This window comes from Spermophilus citellus (assembly GCF_964194105.1).
Source record: "Spermophilus citellus genome assembly, chromosome: 1".
In the NCBI taxonomy this organism is placed as follows: Eukaryota; Metazoa; Chordata; class Mammalia; order Rodentia; family Sciuridae; genus Spermophilus; species Spermophilus citellus.
In genome coordinates this window covers 12,544,494-12,561,779 of record NC_138182.1, presented here as the reverse complement: position 1 = coordinate 12,561,779, position 17,286 = coordinate 12,544,494, and the positions used below count along the sequence as shown (strand labels likewise).

The window sequence follows — 17,286 nt, the reverse complement described above, 5'->3', positions numbered from 1 at the left end:
TGAAGGACACTTGTGGAATGCTGGTACTTAGCTGGATTCAGTGTGGGAGGAAAGGACATCAAATCTAATTAAAATATAGCTACTAAATATAAATGGTGTAAAGAAACACCTAAAAAATGTTGACCTTAGTAGCAGAAAGTTGGGGGAGAATTTCTCAGCAGCCTTGATGATATCTGTTTTATATTTTTTTTAAGAACTGTAAGTTCAAGTACCTGTCAACTATAAAGCTCTTGACTGGTTTAGTCATATATAACCAATCCAAACCTTGCAGGTCTATTGTTATAGTAAGGAAATTGCTTATATCAGATATTGGTTCAAAGAGAGGCTCTGATTTATATCATTTTTCAGTGAATATAACCAAGTGTGGTTTGACTGATTGGGGATGAAAAGTTGGACACTGGTAGTCACCTCCACCTTTTGCCACAATGCAGCATTAGAAGCAAGCATAACAGTGTGCACATTTATTCTTCCATATAAGTTTGCAATGGATGGAGTTACCCCACTACCACTGGGAAGGTACATGAATGTACACTGAAGCCATCAGCTCAATATACACAACGTCCCCAAATGCCAATCAATGTTAAAGTATCCCTGGTTAGAAGAAAAAGTTGGCTACGATCTACATACTGTGGGGTCGGGCTCCAAATTCCTCAATAGGACACCTATAGCACAAGAGTTAATAACTAGAATCAACAAATGGGACTTACTCAAACTAAAAAGATTTTTCTCAGCAAAAGAAACAATAAGAGAGGTAAATAGGGAGCCTACATCCTGGGAACAAATCTTTACTCCTCATACTTCAGATAGAGCCCTAATATCCAGAGTATACAAAGAACTCAAAAAATTAGACAATAAGATAACAAATAACCCAATCAACAAATGGGCCAAGGACCTGAACAGACACTTCTCAGAGGAGGACATACAATCAATCAACAAGTACATGAAAAAATGCTCACCATCTCTAGCAGTCAGAGAAATGCAAATCAAAACCACCCTAAGATACCATCTCACTCCAGTAAGATTGGCAGCCATTATGAAGTCAAACAACAACAAGTGCTGGCGAGGATGTGGGGAAAAGGGTACACTTGTTCATTGTTGGTGGGACTGCAAATTGGTGCAGCCAATTTGGAAAGCAGTATGGAGATTTCTTGGAAAGCTGGGAATGGAACCACCATTTGACCCAGCTATTCCCCTTCTCGGTCTATTCCCTAAAGACCTAAAAAGAGCATGCTACAGGGACACTGCTACATCGATGTTCATAGAAGCACAATTCACAATAGCAAGATTGTGGAACCAACCCAGATGCCCTTCAATAGACGAATGGATAAAAAAAATGTGGCATTTATACACAATGGAGTATTACTCTGCATTAAAAAATGACAAAATCATAGAATTTGGAGGGAAATGGATGGCATTAGAGCAGATTATGCTAAGTGAAGCTAGCCAATCCCTAAAAAACAAATGCCAAATGTCTTATTTGATATAAGGAGAGTAACTAAGAACAGATTAGGGATGAAGAGCATGAGAAGAAGATTAACATTAAACAGGGATGAGAGGTGGGAGGGAAAGGGAGAGAGAAGGGAAAATGCATGGAAATGGAAGGAGACCCTAGGGGTTATACAAAATTACATACAAGAGGAAGTGAGGGGAAAGGGAAAAATAATACAAGGGGGAGAAATGAATTACAGTAGAGGGGGTAGAGAGAGAAGAGGGGAGGGGAGGGGAGGGGGGATAGTAGAGGATAGGAAAGGCAGCAGAATACAACAGACACTAGTATGGCAATATGTAAATAAATGGAAGTGTAACTGATGTGATTCTGCAATCTGTATACGGGGTAAAAATGGGAGTTCATAACCCACTTGAATCAAAGTGTGAAATATGATATATCAAGAACTATGTATTGTTTTGAACAACCAACAATAAAAAAAAAAAGTATCCCTGGGTAGGGTAACACTTGAAGTAACAATGAAAGCTTTATCTGGCTCCTACTCCAATCCAGGGTATAGGTTTATACTTGGTCATGGCACTTTGAGAAAGACTCACTGATAAGAAGAAAAATAAGACCAGATCTGTGTTACAAATCAGAATAAAATAATCATCTTCAGTCTAAAAATAGACAGGCTTTGAGGGGATATGATCTAAGTTTTGGAAATCATAAATGATTTACAAAATTATTCTCTAAATTCAGAACAATGGAGTAGGGGACAAGGACACACAATTCTTAATGGAGTAGAGGACAAGGACATATAATCCTAACTTCCATGTGTAAATTCTCAATGACTACAAGACAAACATATAAACAAGTAACTTGAACATATAAAGTTCATCTCTCCTAAGATGTGAGGCAAACTGCATGAAGGCTTTAAAAATATTAGAGGAGTCCCTGTATCAATCATGTGTGGGAAGAGCAGCTGGCATCTTCAGTGAGAGGCAGAAGCCAAAGAAGTAGCCTAAAGTGAAAACATGAAGTACTCCCAAGGGGAAAGGAGGTGTTTTAAAATTTTTTTTTCAGAGTAAATTATGTTGTGGTTAAAGCTTTCTCCTTTTGGATGCCAGAGCTCTCTTTCAGACACAACTGGATAATAATTTTTTTTTTTAAAACAGTGACTTCTAAAAACACTCTGAATATTATTTTAGGACCAAAATATAATTAAGTTACGGAAAAGGTTGTTCATGGTAGCATTCGAGTGGTTTGGATAAAGTTCCAAAGAAAAATAAGCCACTTCCCAGAGCAGAGGTGCTAGGGAATCAGTCATAAGGCTGGAAATGGCAGGACATGTGGGAGGGGTTGACCACGACCAGTCAGGTGATCCTGGGCAAGTCACTTTGTAGGTCTGCACTTCCTCCTCTGAGAAAGGAGTGGGGGTTGGATCAGAAGATACCCTTCAGGTCCCACCACTCCTAGAGGGCTGTGGTTTAATTTGGCATCTTGACAATAAAAACATGCAATTAAATCCCTTTACTAATCTCTTAACATAGTTCTAGGAAAAATAGCACTGAGGCTTGGGTTATTTTTTTGGGGGGAGGCACCAGGGATTAAACGCAGGGGCACTTGACCACTGAGGCACATCCCCAGCCCTATGTTGTATTTTATTTAGAGACAGACTCTCACTGAGTTGCTTAGTGCCTCGCTTTTGCTGAGGCTGGCTTTGAATGATGATCCTCCTGCCTCAGCCTCCCAAGCCACTGAGATTATAGGCATGTGCCACTGCGGGTAAGAATTCCAGGAAGTGTCCATTCCCTCCTGGACAATCATTGCCATCATAAGAAGGGAGCAGGCAGCTGTAGTGCTCTGATGGACTTGGTTCCCAGCTCTTTACCACCACAGTTCTTTTTCTCAGCCCAGTATTCATTCTCCTCCTTCAGACCTAGCCAACTCCTACCTATCGGTCAGAACTCTCTAGTTTCACTATCCCAGGCAGCTTCTTTGCATTTGCACTCCATGCCCATCTCTCATAGTTTCACCATGAGACCACTGAGGTACTTATATATGCTTTCCCACTAACTTCCTCAATGGCACAAACCATGCCACATTTAATTTTTTAACACTTGAGCCTCACACAAATGAATGTTTGCTGAATGAATCAGTTATATTTTTAAATACAGTCAAGTCACCACTTGCTCTGATCACATTAATTTAGAAACAAAAATAACAAAAAATCCCCTGGGGCCTTGATACAGGCTGAATTGTCCCCCTACCCTTAAATTCATATGCTGAAGTTCTAACTCCTGAAATATCTCAGTAGGTGACTGTATTTGGAGATAGGATCCTTAAAGGAGTGATTAAGGTAAAGCAAGACCATTAGGGTGGCCTCAATCCAGAAGGACTCTTATCTTCAAGAGGAGAGAATATGACATAGACCTGCACAGGAGAAGGCAGCCATCCAAAAACAGAGGAGAGGCCTCCAAAGAACCCACGCATGCAGACATCTTGACCTAGGACTCCTCAGCATCTTGATTGCAAGAAAATAAATTTCTATTGTCTAAGTTACCTATTCCTTGGTTCTCTATTATAGCAACCCTAGAAAACTAATGCAGGTTATAATCTCATTCTGTACATGACAACATTTTTAACAGAAAAGTCATATATTCAAATATCTTCGCGCATGCGCGCGCACGCACACATGCACACACACACACAGGCATGTATACTGCCAAGGAGACAATCTGCTAGATTTTTTCCTTGGCAGGATGTTCTGGCATGATTTAGATGGTGCATTTCTCTGTGGAAGCAGGGCCCACTTCCATCTGGCATCTCCCTGTGCATTAAAAATCAGAATCTTTAAATTGGATTTAAAAGAAACATCTTCCTCCCACAAAATAATAACAACAACAACAACAACAACAACAACAACAACTACCCCACAATGGAGAGCCCACCTGGTCAGACACCAGTGCCTGTTCTACTGGAACAAAGTACGGCTTTGGGTTCTGAATCACCAATCTTCTGTCCAATACAATATAGCAAGCAGCCTTTCCAAAGGCTTCCTTTGAGTCCATACCTCTTGGGCAGAAGGCCTCAATCTGGACTTTCTGAATGTCCCTCCCTGTGAGTTCCCTCTCCTGCCTGTGAGAATCACAGCCCAGGAATTCACTGTGAGAGTGTGTGTGGCACTAAACCCTCACCTCCACTCTCCGCACTGTTCCTCCTACTCCTAACCAGACCCCACATCCAGCTATCCTATGGCACAGTTCACTGTTCTGTCTCATAAGGAATTCTTCTAAAACTGAGAAAGTGACATTGCCAGCTGTATTTATGCATTGGAACATTATACAGATTTAACTCCCTTAAGCCTTAGATAGCCAGTGGGCCAATCACATATCAAGAGGCACCGGCCTAGAGACCAGGTCCATCATTCAGGGATGAACCCTATAGGAACAAAGGGGCAGCATGAGATGGTGGGAATCAGGGGACAGTGTCACGGGCACACACATTCAGACACCACCAATCAAAGGTATTAAGGGACAAGGCAAATTTGAGATTGTACATTTGTGCAGAGATGGATTCTCTCAAAAAGTTCATTAATTGGTTCTAGAGGACACAGGATCCATTAGATACTCCCATCTAAGCCCTATAGAAATGTCTACAAAGGACAAGACACTTAATACAACTACATAATTAAATTAAAATTAACACTTTAACTACTATTCTCATTTCAATAAACCTCAAGCCTCCTATGCTTGTCAAAGGAAAGACATATTTTTCTCTGGATTTAACCACTCAGTGGTCAGAAATGAAGGCTGTGGAGCTGGACTATTTTCAAAACCTAGATTCCTCCACTCACTAGCAGCATGACCTTGGGCCTGTAACTCAAATGTTCTAGCATCAGTTTTGTCATCTATAAAATGGGTAAGAACAGTACTTCTCTCACAGGGCTGTTTATGAAGCTAAAATAGTTTCTTATAAGATACTTAAAACAGTCCCATAATTGGCACATAGAAAGCATTAATCATTGTCAGCCACAAACATATCCTTAGGGACTTTTCCCTAAGAATACAAACTCGCACATGGAATAACATACCTTCACTTTGGAGTTTTCTATCAAATGCTGAGCCATGGATTTTATCAGCACGTCAAAGAAAAACCAAGAATACTAAAAGAAAAAAAAATAGCACCCGAGTAAGAAAAACAACAAATTAGCAGATAGGAGGTGAGCGCTCTTAGGCTGACAGTGTTATTAACCAGAAGCAGGTGTCACCCTGAAACACAGTTAACAAGTTATCATGAGACCCAAGAGGTGAGCAGAGATGTCCTCTGCCTCCAAGCCCACAATATGTAACTCTATTCCACCAGGAAGTTGGATACCTACCCAATAAGGGGTACTGCTGGATTATTTGTGGAGTCATTCCTCTTTACTGGTCTCCTAACTGGTGACAACTGCCTATTCAGTAGGTAAATCAGCATCCCTCCACTGATTTGAGCATAATGACTTATACTCAAGAGCCAATGAGATTTTGAATGTGGTAATTCTTTACAGCTCTGATCTCAAGACACAATTAGCAAAGCTGGAATGGAGAACTAATTCTGTTCTCTTTTTTAAGGGGTGGTGATTATATCTAAAATCATACAAAAAGGGTAAACTGATCAGGCTGTGAAATCTGAATTTTTGTTCATTAGTTTTTAAAAATTAACGAATTAATTTTTATTTATTTATTTATTTATTTGAGATGAGGGTTTTGCTGTGTTGCCCAGCCTAGTCTCAAACTTGTAAGCTCAAGCGGTCCTCCTCCCTCAGCCTCCTAAGAAGTAACAAAATCCTGGCCCTTAACTTATTTTTTAACTGATGAATTGTACATATGAATAGGATACACCATGTAATGTTTCAATAAAGGCACATATTGTATAATATTTTAAAAAGGTTAATATATGTCTCTTCACTTTTAATCTCTTTGGAATACCTTTAAACTTTTTCTTCTAGTTTTTTGAAATGTACAGTTGTTTTCTGCCACCTTACTGTGCAACAGCACACCAGCATTTCTTGCTCTTAACTGTACTAAGCACCCACCAATCAATCTTTCCCTATTCCCTGCCCTCGTTACTGAAGAGAGCTAAACTGGTGATCCTGACATACCTTAAGTAGTTTGTTGCTGGTGAGGAAATCAGCAGAAGGCTTGAGAATGGTGGTCATGGATTTGGTCAGTTCTTCATGCACTGTCTTATATTCAGAAGCAATGTACGGCTCAGCCTTATAAGCATACTTTGAAGAAATGGGAAAGAGACATTAATGCATTGGTTTTCCAAGTTGGTTTGAAGGTTTGGGAGGCTCCATAGAATGGATATTAGGGACTGAGGTACAATTTCATGGGAAGAAGAGGAAGGAATGAAAAAGAAGGTGGGAAGGGTGATTGTTATGTGATAGAAAGAGGGAGCCCAGGATGTCTTCGGGGAACCCATCAACTACACAAATCATCTGACTTAGTCAGACCAGTGACCATCTATCCCATTACTCCATGAATAACAGGGACTGCAAGGAATGTACCACATGACACTGATAACTAATATCCTAAAGAATCCAATGTTATTTTTTAAACTATCACATAGCTCTAATTAATTCACAAAAGGGATCTTAAACTAAATAGAACATATGTAATTTTTTATAACAGTAACTGCCACCATATTTATTTAATGTTGTATTTACATAAAGCATCTGTTGATGTTTGTCCTAATGATATCTTTTGTTGTCCCACATAGTCATCTCATTTGATTGTGGCCAGAACTATCCTTCCTACCTTGGGAGAAGCCCTTTTAGATGAAAATTTTACATGGAAAAAGATACAATGAAGGTGACTAACTCTACCAGAGGCCTAGCCAAGAGCAACTTAAAATTCTTCAAACTTCTACACCATTTGAGTTACATACGTAGTTCAAAGGATGAAGTTAAAGGAGTGGTGCCTCTCCTCATACCTCCCCTTGCTTGGGTCTAAGTATTGAGGATAGAGACAGGAGAAAAGCATAGGCATAAATTTCAAGTACATCTGTAAGTAACCAGGCTTGTAAAAAGTAAGTCCTTAGAAGGAAAATTGGAGAGCCACAGATGTAAACAATTGGAACAGTTTGTTTTACATACCTTAACATATGACCTCAAGTGGCTCTCCAATCCTTCCTCATGGCACTGGGCAACCACATGAATAATGACCCTACACATCACAGGAATGAATAAAGCAATGAACAGTAATGTGAAAAATGGAAACATTTCATTATTATCACAGTAGTAGTAGAACAATGATGAAGCCATTGGCACTTAAGAAACAAGAAGATGAGGATTTAGATGGGGTCCCTACATAGGGATCAAAAGACATTTCTTCAATAATGTTCAGCACATACTAGCATCCCAGATATGCACGACTATGCTCCAGATGTGGACAGACTAGAAGGGAAGAAGCGTATCCGTCCATCCATCTCCCTTACCGAGTCACATTAACTGCCACTTCCTCCTGGGTGGCTCTGGTGAGGACTCGAAATAGCTGGTTCAGGATAGTGGGCAGGAAGGCGATCATCACGTGGCCTTCCATGGCATGCAGACTCTACACACAGGAAACGGCAGAGTTTATGTTAGTTTTTCAATGTAAATCGACCCCAGGTAATTTCCACTTAGCTTCAAATAAATTAGAAGAACTCCTTTTGGAAAGCCAAGTGGGAGGTACAGAATGGCCCCTCAAACATGTCCACGTCCCAATTCTCAGAACCTATGAATATGTCACATGGCAAAGGGGAATTAAGGTTGCCAATCAGTTGGCTCTAAGCTGTGGATTATTTAGGTGGGCCTTATAAGGTAAAAAGATCCTTGAAACTGGAAGAGGGAGGCAGGAGAGAAATGGGGCAGTGGGTAGGAGGAGAACTGTGACCAAGGAAGAATGTCAGAGACGCTGCACTGTTGCCTTTGGGGTGGACGAGTGGCCGTGAATCATCACATTTAAAAACAAAAACTTCAGTGACATATATTTATATATCCCCCCCTTGCTTAAACCAAAGAAATCTCTATCCTATTACTCACATTTCTTATTTTGTCCCCTGCCTGGAATGTTTTAGCTACTCTCTCTCATCAAACTGCTTTGCCACAATCATTCTAGATGACAGTCCCCTAGTGCTCTTGCTTCCCAGCCACACTAGAAACCTCCCTAACTCCTGCACAAAGCTAGGACCAGTTATATGTGTTATTTCCTTGTTTAATTTATCTTCCTAGCACACTGTCACCAAGTTTGCATTACCTCCTGCAATGGAACAGAAATTGCTTAAAGGTGAGGACTGCTTGGTTTGAGCATTTCCTGAAAAGCATGCATTGGAAACTTAATCACCAAGGCAACAGTGTTGGGAGGTGGGGTCCAAGAAGAGGTGATCAGGCCACAAGGGCTCTGCCTTTATGAGTGGATTAGTGTTCTTATTTATGGAGTGGATTCATTATGGTGGGACTGGGTCCCTTACAAAAGAATGAGCTTTTGTGCTCTCTCTCCCCTCTCTACTGCCCACTCTTGCTTTTGCTACAAAATGACACAGCAACAAGGCCTCACCAGATGTTGGCACCTTGGCCTTAGAATTCCCAATCTCCAGTTCTGTGGGAAATAAGTTTGTTCTTTATAAATTACCCAGGCTCAGGTATTCTGTTAAAGCAGCACAGTATGGACTAAGACAAGGACTGCTTCTTCTGTACCCACCACTGTGCTCAGTATCCAGTGAGCACTCACAGAGGCCTGGTCAAGTGGGTGGTTTTACATATATGAGAATAATATGCTTTAAGGTCCAGTTTTGAGAAAACATGGGACTGGCACAAAGGCAAGAGTGGTGCTATTCCCAAGTCCACTTCTCACCACTATTAAAAACCTCATGGAGACCACTGAGGTGATAGCATCCAGGTAACAGCATCCTTACAGAAGTGTAAGGACAAGAACAACAGTCACCACCAGAAAGAAGACCCTACTTACTTCAGACTCATTACAAGGGGCTACTAAGAAAGTCATCTGATACCTTAAGGTATTTTACAAGTTCATTCCCTAAGGCTTGGGCTCCAGATTCAGTTTTCTGACAGTACTGGAAAAAATTATGCAAATGTTGATCCTAGGGTGAGGGGAAAAGAAAAGGAAAGTCTATTAATATATATATATATATACTATATAAATAGGAATATTTGCTTCTTATAAGCAAGCATGCATGGTTTTTACGATTATGAAACTGACCACATAAAAATGAGAACATCAAAAAGATCCTCCAGCATAAGAGGAAAACTGTTGAAAATATTACTTGTACTAGTCATTTATATCAGTACATATGAGTAACTTCTATGTACCTTCTTTAAACAAAGATCCATAGAGTAAAAGAATATCTGTATAACATACTGCTGTTCTGTTTTACAAAAAGAAAAAGTACAAACTTAATCACAGAGCAATCACTGCTAATTTTAATGGACCAGCACATACCTGAGTATACACTGTAGAAACCAAATGAGTTGAAACTTTCAGCAATGGCTTGCCTCCATCTACCCATTTAATTTCTGGACCATAATGCTGAAAAAATATTCAGGGGAAAAAATTACAAAACATTAACTATCTGAGCTTCCAATATGATTATCAGTGAGGATACTGATGAGGAAGTGAGGACTCAAATAGCTATGCGTGGCCAAAGCAAGAATGCAGCAGATACTAATTTCTGTCCTTTCCTAAGAACAACACTTTTCTTACTGGAAGAGTCAAGTATCTGTGTTGATTTTAACTTCTGAAACCTCCTTTTTTGGTCACGTTTAGGTTTAAAATTATAACTGAAAGTTATATGATTTACCTTCTTTTGGCAGACCTTAACTATTTGTCCATAACTTATACTGAAATTTGGTATTATTTAAGTGCAGAGAAACACTGCTTTCATGAATCAGAAAAATTTCAGAATGGGCTTCTATGTGGAAAGAGATTTGCTTTTTGGATTCATAGTAAGCTGGAAGAAAATTCCTAATAATTTTCATGACCCTAAGAACTCCTCCTCTTTTGAGCATGACTGACTACTTTTCAGAGTCTGACTTCTACCTTCACCAATGTCTTCAAGTTTCTATTTCCCCACTGAGGCATTGCCAGTTCAAGGCTTATAAGATGGCCACACTATAATTCTGACACTGGGGTAAATATAAACTGAAATGGCTTCTAACTGCCAATATTTACATGATAATGAATAACAAAAATCAAAACGCTGGAAATGGTAAAAAGTTTGTGTGCTACTTTGTGTTGTTGTTTTAGATGTTCTTTAATGTTTTTTTTAAGGAACTGAGATAAATCAGTCTTCAAATCCCGTACCCTGCCCATCCCAAGCTCCTGGTAGCCAAGGTAGCCTGATGGAAGGTTAGCAGAAACAGGGATGTGCTGCTCATTGGTCACCACTCTTCCATCCTTCAAGAGAGGCAGCCAAGAATAGCCCACTGTTGAAAACAAAGAATAAAAACCCACTCTCAGTATGCAAAACCTTGTGAAAGAAAGACAAAATAATTGATTTTTTTCAGAACTGTTAATATCAATCAAAATAAGAAATTTAAAAGACTAACTATGATTGCAGAATATTTTCTAAAATGTACTTTGGCCTCAGAATTGTAAAATTCCTTTTATTCTGGCCACAGCAAAAATGCAGCCAATACTAGTTCTGCCCACTGCCCTTTTCTAAGTACAATACTTTATTGGCTGGGTTTTCTAAGTCATCTTTCGGTTTAGTTGCAGTTATGTTTAGTTGCATAAATTTATATATGCAACCCAGGAATGCTATTTTTGTGTTACCTACAAATCTCATACAAAACAATGCAAGTTCAGAATCAAAATCAATTTAAGAATCTAGTGTGGAAATGATTAAACATCAACCTTGTGTTTCAATAACATCCTTCTTCTTTGTGCTTCCTTTACTTGAGTTATCACAGCTGACATGGAAGAATGTGAACAACAAGTGGTGCTTTTCATGTAGCTGGGTGGGCAATTCTATTTTAATCTGCAAGGAAGACAAAATAACAATCTTTCCAACATTATAAAGCATCAAAAATTCTCTGCAAAAGTGGAGATATGTGTACAATGTACATTTTGTTCTCCAAACTGTTATTAGTGACTGTATTCAAAGACAGCTGAGCTGTAAGCAGTGCCAAGACAGAAATGGATCCTGGATCCACTGCCCAGAAAAAGAAGAGATAGATGATGGACATTTCAAATTTACAAGAACCAGAAAGCACAGGACTCTGACCATTATGCTAACTTAACACAACCAAAGCATATGAAAGACCAGGTTAGAACATTTCAAAGTAGATTTGAATAGCAGCTTTAATGAACTACCGTTGATCCTTGAATAACATGGATTTGAACTATGTGGGGCCAATTACATGTATAATTTTGTTTTCATTTTATAGTGCTAGAGGTTGAATTCAGGGCCAAGCACGTGCTCCACCAGTGAGCTACCCCCCCCCCCCAGCCCTATGCAGAATTTTTCTGGAGAGTCTCAACAATTTGAAAAAACTTACAGACAAACCATATAGCCTAGAAATATTTTTAAAATTAAGGAAAACATTAGAAATGTCGTGAATGCATAAAATATATATAATAGTTCATCTTATCCTTTACTACCATAGATATACATAAATCTCTTACAAACATAAAGATGCAGTAAATCATAACTTCATAAAATTAACTGTGGTACATGGGTAGGTAATCTCATAGCCACTTCCTGTTGCTATTGCAGTGAGCTCAAATGTTGTATGTTATCTGCTTAAAACACTATGTGACACTCATCTCTGTAAGAGGTTTGTCTCTCCAGTAAATTGTGTAAGGTAGTAAAAAGTGGTTCTCATGCATTTTCCCAATGATAAAAAAGGAAGACTCTCAGGTCCAACAAATGCAATTATACTCAAATATGAATTTGAAAGGAACTATGCCAGGATATTAACTGTGGTAGTAATGGTAGGACTATGATTTTTTTCTTTTCTATGTTACTTGCATTTTCTAAGTATATATACATATGTAGGCATTTATGTATTTACTTATTTATTTGTTTGTTACTGTGATGCTAGGGATCAAACCCACGGCCTCATGCATGCTAGGTAGGTGCTGTTCCACTGAGCTACATTCCCAACTCTAAATTTTTATTGTTTAACAGAGAAGACATTAAATATTAGGAAAAATATTTAAAACAAATATTTCAATATTCAGTTCTATTGCTATAATTTCATTATGGCATGCAGCTTCTCTTTACTTTTGCTATAGTAAGCAAATAAGTTGAAATATCCTTTAAAACTTTTGAATTGGGTTTTCCCCTTGAAAACATCACTTACCTCATCATAAAATTCTGGGTTCTGGTGATGGTGTAAAACCGCAGCAAAGGCGCTTCTTGTGAACACTGGGCCACCAGGTCTGCCATAAATGCACTGAAATAAGAGTTACCAAGGGCAAACACCAGGGTTCAATTAGAGGAGTAAAAAATTAAACTCAGATGCATTGTTAAGAAAATGGTGTCCTACAGCAAAAACAACACAACGTCCTCAGACAGATTTCTTCTGCCTAGGAGACTACTGGCTTGCAGGCCCTCCCAGACCACCCACCCGGGCATCTCCAGGACTATTTGCCTGCTCCCGTTCCCACTGCACCCCATAGATTAAGGACTTGCTCACAGTCCCCTTTTATACCTCCATACCTTTCCTTAAACAATCTCCCTGCCCAAAAGACCTTTGCCCAAGCAAACTCATGCATCCTTCGAAATCTGTTAACTCCTTCTTCTGTGTCCTCTCAGCATTTTTCCTCACTAATTATTCAGTTTTGTATAAAAATCTATTTCCATACCTTCTGTGTGCCCGGAGCTTTTTCTTCATGTTTGAGTTTCTCACTAAGCTGTAAATTTCTTGCAGGTAGATATTATATTCCTTTTTTTTGTCTCCTTCCCTTTTTGGAAGGTCATTTTAACACAGTAAAAAATTTGAGCTCTGTAGCTAGACTTCCTGGATTTAAATCTCATTTCTACTAATGTATGATATGAGTAATTTATTCATATTCTGTGCATTACTCATCTAAAAATATGGATCTGAATAATACCTAACTCAAAACACTGTTAGGAGAATTTTAAAAGTTTAGGTACACATAAGAGCAGTGCCTAAGTACAAACAGTATTCAATAAATGTTATCTAAAATCCACTACTATTGTACTGCTGTCCCATGATATGCATTTAATTAAAATCATTTGTTGATTATTAATTCCATATCAATATTACTAATATCATAATTCTTAATACCCGTATAATGCCTGCCTCATGACATGTACACAATATGGATTTACTGAATTGTTAAGAAAGTGGTGTCCTACAGCATAAACAACATACATATAAGAAATTTCATCCCTAAAGAGAATAACAAAACAGTCAATTAGGAGCAAGCATGTGTGTATTCCATATTCTACAAGGTTCAGCATATGTAGTTATATGATGTAACACCATATATTTTTGATTTATGTCAATTAAAATTGCTAAATTTGTTTAGTTATACAACAGCATGCAAATGCACTTTTAAAATGGAAAAATCAGAATATGCAGGTGACTATGCATAAAAAAATCAAACCTTTAGAGGCTGAGAGTCTTCCTCATCTGAATCTTTGAATTCAATGCAAATAGCAATATTTCTGGCCTGTGGCAATATTAAAAGAAAAGAAAATAACAAAAAATAACAACAAAAAGTTAGAATACGTAAATATAAAAGTACAAGGGAAGCCAAATCCTAAAGAAGAGTTTGATATCAAGAATGAAACTGCAATCTTCGCACTCACCTTGGCAAAAGACTTTTGACTATCATATTTCAAGTATTTAGGATAAACATAAAGATGATTGTTGTAGACAGTGTAAGGCTGAGTGTGTTTTGGTATGCAGGGCACAAATTCCTCTACTTCAAATGTGATTGGAGTTTTAGTACAGGCTTCAAATTGCTTCATGGGTATGTATGATGAATTCACATAATCTGAAAAGATATTCAGAACAATTCAACTAAAGTAAAAACCAATCAAACAAAAAACTTGTCTGTTTACTATATAGAACTTATACTTACTAGGGAAATCCGAGGAAACATTATCAATTGTAATGTCTAGATTGCCTAAAATCACTGGGAGTTTTGCCATCTTCTCAGGTCTACAAACAAAAGAAGAGCACATCAAACACTTATAACTTACTAACTATGAAACCTAAATTCGAGAGCAGCACTTCCAAGAGAAGTGCATTTATGAAGCAAGCCACAAAAGCAGTTATATTTTCTAGTAGCCACATGAAGAAACTGTAAAAAGAAACCAGCAAATTATTATTATTATTATTATTATTATTATTATTATTATTATTATTTTGCAGTATGGGGGTCGGATCCAGGTCCTTGGGTATGCTAAGCAAGTGGTCTACCACTGAGCCACATCCCCAACCTTTGGTAAAATTAATTTTAATACTATATTTTATTTAATCTGACAGATCCAAAATATTACAATTTCAGTATATAATCAGTATAATAATGTGCAAAGTCTTCAAAACCAGGTGTGTGCTTCTCAGTTCAGACTATCTATATTTCAAGTGCTCAACAACCAAATGTGTCATAAGCTATGGTGTTGAACAGCATGGGTCTAGATAAAGAACACCAACAAAACAGAAAGTATTATTTAGAACACTTATTTAGAACCATCAATATTCAGAATTAGAAATCATCAGGCCCCAATGGCTAAAAAAATGCTGGGTAGAAAGTAGACACTACTCAATGAAACAGTTGTTTGTCTTTGATCTGACTCAATCCAATACAGGCATTTCCTCTGATATTCCTGACAAGGACTGCTGCTCTCCAACCCTTCCCAGTGGCAAGGAAACTTTTCATACAGCCATTCCCATGGCAGGCTGCTCTTCCTCTTAGTATAGTGAAATTTACTTTCCCCAAGCATCTGTTCCTCAAGGGGGCTGGTTCTGTCCCTCTATCTGTCAACCACCTAGAGCCCCACATTCTCAAGTCCTCCATTCTTAGCACTTCAGTGCCTTCTTTTAATGCCACTTCTCTCCCTGAAGAACATGCTATTAAATCATGGTGCAGAACTTCACAGATTAGGAGCTGTGTGGTCTGACCAGCTGGAGTAGAGCAATTGTCTGGTTTGAGCAATAACTCATTTACTAATGCAGCCCCAATGTCATTACTTTTGATAACCACATCACCCTAGTGACCCACATTAAATTATAAATCACCTAAAATCCCAACATCTGTTTTCACATGCTTTATTATCATGCTCATCTCTGTGCCCTGTATTTATACAATTATGATTTTGGACTTCAGAATAGGACTTTATTTTACCTAATGAAATTTCATCTTTTTACATTTGAGCCATTTCTAATTGATCTGAATCCAGAGTCTAAGATCTAATGTATTAGATATTCCTAAGAGCTTTAAGTAATGAAGACATTTAATCAGTACATTATATCCTCATAAACATTATTGATGAAGATACTGCACAGAATATTGCTAAGAATAGGCTCCTTCTCAAATCTCCAGAGGCCCCTTTCCAGATGAACACTAGTCTGTTAAACACCCTTCCTGGTGTCTGATTATTCCAGCAACTGAACAACGCCTACTCACAAGTGTAACACTTTTCTGATTTGTTCAAAGGATATAAACATGATAAATTCATTCTGCCAGGGCCTTGCATTTCTCTACTTCACCAGCTTAGCAACCTTTAAAATAGGAAAGAAATGAGGGAGGTAGGAAAACTAGCTCAATATGACATGACCTATTCCTAGAAGACAGAATGCCACCACATGGCTCTTCATAAGCCACCTGTTTAACAATTTCTTTCAGAGTGTTGCCAAGGAACGTAAGAGCTTAGTGGCCAACAGACTCAGCATTTGGTTTTGATCCCATTTTTTAAAAGTTCCTACTTCTTATTTTTAAAGAATCCTCTGACATTACTGCTGTCCATTAAGCAGTCTCACATGAAAATTCTCAGTATATCTTGGAATCTTATTTATCTGAATTAGGACCTATAAAAATTTGAAATTCTTGCTTTCTTACAACCAGAGGCCATGTTGACTCGTTCCTTCTCAGCCCAACCCTTCCTGGTGCTAAGATGCAGAATTTCTTTCTCTGAAGGTCTCTCATTTCCACTTGTCTTATATTTGCACATGAGTTTAAATGTGCAATTCACTGAAATCCCAAGAGATACAATAATCAGGAAGGGAAGTCAATAATTTCTCATAAGTCAATAAATTCTTTCTTTGGTTAAAAAGAGTTCTAGCTAAGAGATCTCCAGGTACAGTGCAACATCTCCCTGCATTTTGCCTCTATGGCCACTCTGAGAGATGTTTCACACAAACACATTGTCTGTCTTTTCCAGCAGGAGAAGGGTTAGTGTTTCCTCTACAGTCACTTCCTGAGAGCTCCCAACTACATCCCAAGCGCTATGTATTACCACAATGGAATTGACCCTCAGATGCATGGGATTTTATGCAGGTGTAAATTTTCCTGGCACATTTTGCCCCACTCCACCTCTTTATTTGAGCAATTTAGCATTGCAACATCCCAGAAAACACTGCAATCCACAAAATCTTATAAAAACCTATGACATTGTGTCTGCTTCCCTGAGTTAGAAATATTCCATTTATTTTTTTAAATTTTTTTTAGTTGTATATGTATACAACATCTTTATTTTTATGTGGTGCTGAGGATCAAACCCAGTGCCTCACACATATGAGGCAAGCACTCTACCATTGAGCTACAGCCCCAGCCCAAAATATTCCATTTATTATAAACAACAGTTTTAAAACTAAGTATCCAAGAGTAGTGTTTTTT

At 38.3% G+C, this 17,286-nt stretch overlaps 1 protein-coding gene across 20 annotated transcripts in view; it reads right to left on the bottom strand.

Annotated features, from left to right (window-relative positions):
- DOCK9 (dedicator of cytokinesis 9) overlaps positions 1–17,286 on the bottom strand; it is a 285,485-nt gene that overhangs the window by 79,767 nt on the left and 188,432 nt on the right. For all 20 annotated transcript variants that reach the window (XR_014021587.1, XR_014021588.1, XM_081290940.1 and 17 more), the window contains exons 16-27: positions 14,530–14,609; positions 14,255–14,442; positions 14,050–14,115; positions 12,777–12,869; positions 11,326–11,449; positions 10,774–10,895; positions 9,913–9,999; positions 9,464–9,553; positions 7,910–8,025; positions 7,569–7,638; positions 6,573–6,698; positions 5,523–5,594 (exon numbers count right to left, since the gene is read on the bottom strand). Coding sequence is in view for 18 of the 20 variants with exons in the window: in XM_081290940.1 (XP_081147066.1) it covers positions 5,523–5,594; positions 6,573–6,698; positions 7,569–7,638; positions 7,910–8,025; positions 9,464–9,553; positions 9,913–9,999; positions 10,774–10,895; positions 11,326–11,449; positions 12,777–12,869; positions 14,050–14,115; positions 14,255–14,442; positions 14,530–14,609 (1,234 nt within the window). In the remaining 2 variants the exon portion in view is untranslated. The remainder of the gene's footprint in view (positions 1–5,522; positions 5,595–6,572; positions 6,699–7,568; positions 7,639–7,909; positions 8,026–9,463; positions 9,554–9,912; positions 10,000–10,773; positions 10,896–11,325; positions 11,450–12,776; positions 12,870–14,049; positions 14,116–14,254; positions 14,443–14,529; positions 14,610–17,286) is intronic.